Here is an 8,023-nt window from a genome sequence, read left to right on the forward strand (position 1 = left end):
CAAATATGACATCTGCAGCTTTTACGGTAAGGGAAATACAAGTTTATGCATAAATTATGCAAATTAGGTCCTTATTAGCATAATTTATGTCCAGGTGCATTCACCTTTCCTAATGGTACCTACATCTTAAAGATGACATCCGCAGCTTTTACGGTAAGAGAAATACAAGTTTTTCCATAAATTATGCAAATGAGGTCCTCATTAGCATAATTCATGGCCAGGTGTGTTCACCTTTCCTGAAGGTACCTACATGTCAAATATGACATCTGCAGCTTTTACGGTAAGGGAAATACACGTTTCTGCATAAATTATGCAAATGAGCATAATTTATATATATATTTTGAAATACACGTTTCTGCATAAATTATGCAAATTAGCATAATTTATGTCCAGGTGCATTCACCTTTCGTAAAGATACCTACATGTCAAAGATGACATCTGCAGCTTTTACGGTAAGGGAAATACAAGTTTATGCATAGATTATGCAAATAAGGTACTCATTAGCATAATTTATTGTCAGGTGTAATCACCTTTCCTATAGGTACCTACATCTCAAATATAACATCTGTACATTGTAACATAAGGTACAACTTTCTGCAATACCATTAGTAGAGCTACCACCGCACATCTACTTGGTTTTTGGCAGAAGAAGAAGAAGAAGAAGAAGAAGAAGAAGAAGAAGAAGAAGAAGAAGAAGAAAGAAGAAGAACAGGCAAGCAAAAACAATATATCCCCCTTCCCACTGGAAGGGGAATATAACAATTCAAGTATGTCACTGTCCTTTCATGAAGTATACTTACAGCACAGGGTAGAACACCCACCCCCTTTCTCTTCTGATATCATACAGTAGTTTTATTGATAACACATGGTACTTTGTTAGTTTCTTATGACATTATCACATAGACCAAACAACTCTACCTTTCCCCTCTCTTAACCTTTAAACTTTTCAGACATACAATCAATATTTGTTTAACTACTAGGTTAAAGTGTTTTCTGATCTTACATTGTTGTTTTATCCTGGAATCTCTGTTTCTAGTTACCTTTCTTTATGTAGAAATATTAACATTTTCTCACAAAGGTTAATGTGATTTTATGCTAATACGATCCCATGGGGGAACGTTGCATATTCATAAAGGCACCTGGACAAGGTCTAAATGATTGTTATGATATTTCTTTGTCCTACTGGACAAAAATGTCTACACACAACTAGATGGCTGTGATCAATCATGCAGCAAATATCTCAAACTAAAAAGCTGCTAGTCTAGACTTTAATATTCGTCATACCAACGTGCCCTTAGGTCATGTGATTGAAGTTGGATTTGGTTCCCTTTGTAGTTGAAAGAGGAGGCCAAAACATGTCTGATACCTTAAGTCTGGTGAAACATGACCAAACCAGTCAAGGGTCCAACCAGCATAGCAAACAGAGGAGAGGGCTTGTTTTTTGACCCGTTTGATACATGCACACTACTGGTAAACCAAAATAGGTATGTTTTCTGTTATGGATACCTCAGTTATATACAAAACCTAGTTCATTGCAACCTGCCTTCTTTACAATTAGGTCAGATATTCTCCTGGGCTATGTCTGTATACTAGACAGGATCCTGATTCCAAACAAATCTTATCAAAAATTTAATAGGAACACATATCATATGTCCCACCCTGGTCTGTCCTGAACACAATAGTCAAGAAAGGATACCACCATCTTGTATTATCTGGCATGGTATATATACAAGATTTAGGCTGACCAGTGTTAAGTGTAATTATTTCTTTTAATTGTATAACCCACTTTCACTCAAAAGCATACATTTTCATTTTGTGAAAGGTGCCAACGAGTGGTAATCAGGGTGGAACATCCAAATGGAAATCTCCTCTTAGCGGTGTCCCGCAAGGGCCTGTACTTGGGCCCATCCTCTACATAAAAAGCATACGTATGGAATGAACATTTACCTGACAAGAGTGAGCTCTAGTTGTCCATCATTTGTCTTGATTATGTTCTGTGCCTCGATATGTGTCAGTGTTTCCGCTGCACGCTGGCCGATCCTCAGTACGACATCTCCAGGCGCGATGTTGGCCATGGAAGCCCGACCCCCAGGAGTTACCTGTGGACAAAAAACTTCATTGTGAATTACTGGACACACTTCTTACCTTTGCCAAGAAGGTTATGTTTTATCTGTCTGTCTGTGTGTGAATGCGATAACTCTAGAATGTCTTGGTCGATTGTATTGTTATTTTGTATGTGGATCGGTCTTGATGAGACCTTAGTAAACAATAACTAGATCTGGGGCCCCTTAGCGGCTTGTTATGGTACTGCAGCAGAATGTCCGGTTTTGATATCTGGTGTTCTGGACATGCTATGGTCATAATTTTTCATGCTGTGGTGAGGGGACAAAATAAATACACTTAAGGCATGACATAGGGTTACGCAAACAGTGTAAAGTCAAAAATATCACAAAGTAATTTTCCAAACAGTAGGCATAAGGTGTATTTCACCACAACATCTCTTGGATTGAGTCCATATGGAAATGACACTTTGAAAAGGTATTCTACAGACCTTGCATTCCTTGTGGAAACTTTCAAGTTATTTTTTCATGGTCAATGACGTCAAATATCAGCCACAACCAAGGACAATCTAAATATTCTACTACTTGGTTCAACTGTTCAACACAAAAGAATATTGCCACAAATTCTCGGACAAAGACATAACATGGATGCTTAGCAGCTTGCGAACAGAAACAAGTGATTAGCCAACATCATCAACCAAGGGCTATGGAGGGCAAATCACAGTGTATTATGTTTCTCCAGTGTGTTTATACAGTCTAGCAGTAAATGGCTCCAGTACTTGTGGTATTTGTAGAAGGACCTTGGCACTGGGAGGGGCTGGATATACATATAGCTTGTGTTGCATGCAGTATACTTGTTCTTCTAATAATACTTATGCTTGGTTTCCGGTTCCAAGATATTGCAGACAGGGCACACATGTGATCATTTACTTTGGACTGGCAAGGGAATTCGAATGCTGCTGCAATTTGTGTCTCCTGGTCACCAGATTTGGCACACATTTCAAAGGATTAACAGATATTTAGTCGTTAAACATTGGCAGTCATGAAGATTAATCCGAAAATGAATGCTGCCATTTTGCCAAGATTCAGTTGTGTCTAGGGACTGATTTCAGCACTGGTTACAAACACACACACTTGTTGTATTTTACATTATCTGTACTGTATGCAAACAGTACTAGTCAGCCTTGACTACAATGCAGAAGAATTGATATGTTTAATGGATTTCAAAGTAAACTATGAATTCTTTCAAAATGGCACCACACCCCTAAAGAATGTATTACATAATTCATAAAGGATGCTCCTTTCAAGACTCAAACAGTCAAAACCACTAACTCGACCACTCGCAAATCACATAATTTGCCAATTTGATATCATTAGAATTTAGAGTACAATGGAATAGATGCTATACCAGTGACGTAAATATTTGCAAGGCTCACAATGTCAAATTTCAATACTAGTATTGTAAACGTGTATTTTCTTCATTATGGAAATCTTTTTTCACATTTCATAGTACACATCAGTTTGATTTTACTCTTGCTTTTTTCCTGAACTACAGAATAAACTTTCTTTACAATTTCTTTCAACATGACACCATCTTCCATATTTCATTGATATATTTCACCATCACTCTCTGACTCACCAAAATCCAATTTTGACAATCCTAAAAGAATCTAAGTTTAACCATATATTTTCTACCCTTTAATCTGCAATTAAATCCTTCTGAAGTGCCTATTTTGGGCATCCATGTAGCTGACATGCACCCTTCAATTTCCAACAATGGCATATCCTGATCATACCTTTATGCAGCTGCCAATCATAGTGATTGACAGTTGAAAACTACAATCTTGGTCAACCTGATTAAAGCCCATCTCTGTGAATTATCTCTCAAGCTAGTTTAAAGTTGTCTACACCGTGCAGTTATTTTCACACTCCCGTCCAGGGGAGCATCGAGTAGGAACTGACCCTAGAGGAATGTCTGGGCAATTCCAAACATTTACTTTAACCCCTCAGCAACACACTGTGGACAAGGTTTTTGACACTCCAGTTTGTCTAGCTGTAAAAAACACACTGATACTTCCTGAATCCAGCTAAAATCTACAGGAATTGGGCAAATTAGTGCTTGGTTGCTGATGAACTAATCTGAGTCGGTTATGACCATATAAGATCGGGTCATGGATAACTTGTAAGCTGATACGTGGTTCTATTCCTGTGAAAAGCTTTCGCCCTCCCCACCCGTAATGCACACTCATTTATTTATGGCAGCGTTAAAACGGGTGATTAGGTTTCCTACTTTATGGCCCTTAAGAACCCGCAAGGAAAGCAAATGCGCTACTATCTTACGGCAAATCCCTCTAATTAAAACCATAATTAATTCGTTTGTAATCAATGGGCTAGCCTGTAAGGGAAGCCTAGCCAAGCGGAACCAATCGTAATACAAACTTCACACAATAGAAGTGTTTGTGCAACATGGCCCAGCCGTGTTATTGTGTGTCATCGTTTTGAAAACAGGGCGGGGAGTTGGGGCAACCGTTCGCGATGATCTCATCCTTGCAAAAAATCCAGTTCCTCTCAAGTGTTTGCAGACCCTTTCAATACAAACTGAAAGTAAAAGGCTTGCGTGACAGCTTGGTAAGTGGAAAACTAGCCGAGCCACTTTTGTGCTCTACTTCTGTCAAAAGATGACGGCATGAAATTATAGGCCATGGGCGTCGTCTGCTCGGGGGTGGGAGGGGGGTCCTGTACAGTTAGCTCGCGTATGTACACTAGCTCACTACAGTTCACAGCTCTAAAACTACAGTAAGACGGCTTGACAGTGGAGTGTCATGAATGTCTGGAAAGTTCTCTGACTCGCTGAGGTGGGGAGGGGAGCAGGCAGGGTGCAGGAATGTTCTGGCTCGGTTGTGCGCGGACACCCAGCACAGCGGTCCGCCTATTTTGGGCTGCGGAAGATAGGTATGTCCGGAACGCACCACTGGGACAAAAATGAGACCAGGTCAGATTCATACGAAAATCTGACGCTCAAACGACAGGCTAGGGTACAGAATTATACTTCAGCCTCTCCTATAAGTATAAATGATGTCCTTCCATAGGCTGTCAGCTAGAAGAAATACAGGGATAACTTATCATAACAGTCCGCTAAAGTCCGGGGAAAGTTGGCAGATTTTGGCGAGAAGTTCTTACCCTGGAGATGGACAGCGGCGAGGAGAAATCCTTCCCGCCCGAGAGACGGAAGCCCCAGGGCGCGGGTCCCGGTAGAGTGACCTGGTATTGCTGCCCGGACGCCATGCTGTAGTAACGTCCTGTGTCCAACAGTGGCCGGAGAAACTTATCTTTCCGTCCGAAGGACGGCGATGTTTGTGAGGGACTTCCTGGCTTTTGCACACGGTACGCTATCCGGCCGAGGATTTTTGCACACGGCACCATCAGATAGCAGTACAGTCCAAAAAAGGGGGATGTTGTTATAAACTCGTATCTAAATACCAAAACAACAACAACAAGAGGAAAACTATAATAACATCAATACTTACTTAAAGGTATGTTTCTTTATATCTATAGATAGTATGTGAACTTTTTTGCAATGTGATTAGTTTCTGAAAAAAAGATATTCAAGCAGGTCACCCAATTATGGTAGTTACTTTGGTACGAACCCGCCCCCGTATTGCATGCAGCTCAAACAGGATTTGTGCCAGACAGAGGTTCAAATTGGATAATTGAGCTTACTCACGGCAAACAGTCAACCAAGGATGTACTTGTACGATTCAATGACGTATATGTTTGCTTGTGTACGTGAACCTTTCTCTGCGTTGATAACGGAGGACGGAGGAACAAAGTCACTAGCTTTTCGCCATCACAAACACGGGTCCAAAGAGACCAACATTCTACATCGGGGCAGAAAGTCTTGCTATCAAACCAATGCATTTTAAAAGTTGTCTATTATAGTATTAAACTGTTTTGGTTTTGGTCGTAAACGAAGATCTTGAAAATAATCAAAAGAAACTAAACCAATGCTGCCTTGTTGTACATGTATTGGATTGCAGTCAGACTTGTACTGCTTTCCCCATGGGCCCACCTTAGCCTCCACCAGGCCCCGCGGATCGCTGGGAAAATAGTAGAAATTAGCCAAATAGAGTGATGTTGTACTTTGTATGAAGGGAGTCGGCTACGCAGATAGGGTCCAATGTAGTCCAATGTGCAATCCTGACTGCGCCTGCGAATGAAACCCTCCTTGGCCAAACTCCCCTGGCAAATATTTTCCCTATAGCCGGTGCGGTTAGTCTGGTAGAGACTAGGCCCACCTCGACATGCCGGTATCGGGGCCAAGTGTTCCAAAATTACATATATATAAAGAAAAGAAATTTCCGATATATAAGGATGGTTTAACGCACTTATATATGTTCAGCTTTACACACATATATACAAGGGAGGACACACACACATATATGTTTAGGTTTACTCACACGTATATACAAGGGAGGACACACACACATACGTTCAGCTTTACTTACACACGCACACACACACACACACACACACACGCACACACACACACACACACACATTATTGATACATGGTAACAAGCGCACATGTACACTTAGGTTAGGTATGTCATATGTAGATTAATCTCTTAGAAGTATTACGATTATAAGCTATGGACTTCATTTTCAAAGGTAGACAGCTCTTAGGCTCGAAAAGAATTGTGTGGGTTTTGACCCCCAATTTTGCTCCAGAATTTGAAGGAGAGTAACTAAAGAATGATTTGATGAATCGTCATAACTTTCGGTAGCTTATAAGATGACTGACACATATAGATGTGAAATATGCAAATCATGTTATAATATGCATCAATACTGAGTTTATGTTTCGATTCTGCTACGTTCATGGAACAGTTGACGTTACAACATGCAACAAATGAAGCCGAAAGAGAAACATTAATTTGAAATAACAGCTCTTCATAACAATTGAAGAAATCTATACTATGATACTACTACTGTGGTAAATGACGTGATTTTCACACTTGCAACATTGTAAAATGAAGTAAGGTAAGATATCAGCAACAATACATCTAGGCCCATTTTGAATGATTAAAAGGAAAATGCTACAATTGCTCTTTTATGCTAAAACCTTTCTCGCCAAGATAAGATAGGTCTAAATTAGCAACGTAATAGATTTTTATCTTAAAGTTCACAGTAACAATGCGCCCTTGTGAAGCGACTTTTTCTATATCCCTGCAGACGCCGTTAGATTGTTGTAAGGAAAAATGAAAGTAACATTGCTCTCTTATACATGCAACTTTCTTTCCTTATCTGTCTGCATTTAACGTAATCACGGCAGTTTCTACTGCGCGAACGTGTCACATATATGTGTGCTGAACAGATATGCATGTTTTTCACAGCTCACATATATGCGCCATGTGATGCTCGCATAACGTATAACGTGCTAGAAAACACAGATATATGTGACGATCGCATCACATATTTCTGTCTCTTGCAGCACAGATATATGTGATGATCGTTTGATATATTTGTTTTGAACGTTCAAATATATGTGATGCGATCGTCACATATATCTGTTACAAAACACAGATATATCTGTTCAACAAAACACAGATATATATTAAACGATCGTCACATATATCTGTGTTGCATATCTGTGTTGCAAAGTGACGCTCGAATCGAATACATGTGTGTCTTGGATTATAGTTATATGTGTTAATTCACAGATCACATAACATATAGATTGTCAATGATTTTTCGCCGACACACAGACGGCTTTTGTGGAGGAAACTTATAGAACAGCACTTGAATCTGGAAAGAAAGTACCCGCTGTGGAACTTAGCTGTAAAGGTCAAGAAGAGTTTTTTTTTATTAGTGGCTGGAATATTATATCTATATATGTGATGCGAGCGTCGCATTTATCTGCGCGTCGCATTTATCTGCGCATCAAAACACAGATATATATGTGA

At 39.8% G+C, this 8,023-nt stretch overlaps 1 protein-coding gene across 12 annotated transcripts in view; it reads right to left on the reverse strand.

Moving 5' to 3' along the window:
- LOC136448179 (PDZ and LIM domain protein 3-like) overlaps positions 1-5,451 on the reverse strand; it is a 36,164-nt gene extending 30,713 nt beyond the window's left edge. For 8 of the 12 annotated variants that reach the window (XM_066447371.1, XM_066447370.1, XM_066447369.1 and 5 more), the window contains exons 1-2: positions 5,241-5,450; positions 1,948-2,099 (exon numbers count right to left, since the gene is read on the reverse strand). In XM_066447371.1, coding sequence (XP_066303468.1) covers positions 1,948-2,099; positions 5,241-5,345 — 257 coding nt within the window. In that variant the 5' untranslated portion in view covers positions 5,346-5,450. Of the gene's footprint in view, positions 1-1,947; positions 2,100-5,240 lie in introns of all 12 variants that reach the window. The other 4 variants (XM_066447363.1, XM_066447366.1, XM_066447361.1 and 1 more) reach the window with 2 other exon arrangements.
- Positions 5,452-8,023: the final 2,572 nt, after the last annotated feature.

The sequence above is a fragment of the Branchiostoma lanceolatum genome, chromosome 14 (genome assembly GCF_035083965.1).
Source record: "Branchiostoma lanceolatum isolate klBraLanc5 chromosome 14, klBraLanc5.hap2, whole genome shotgun sequence".
In the NCBI taxonomy this organism is placed as follows: domain Eukaryota; kingdom Metazoa; phylum Chordata; class Leptocardii; order Amphioxiformes; family Branchiostomatidae; genus Branchiostoma; species Branchiostoma lanceolatum.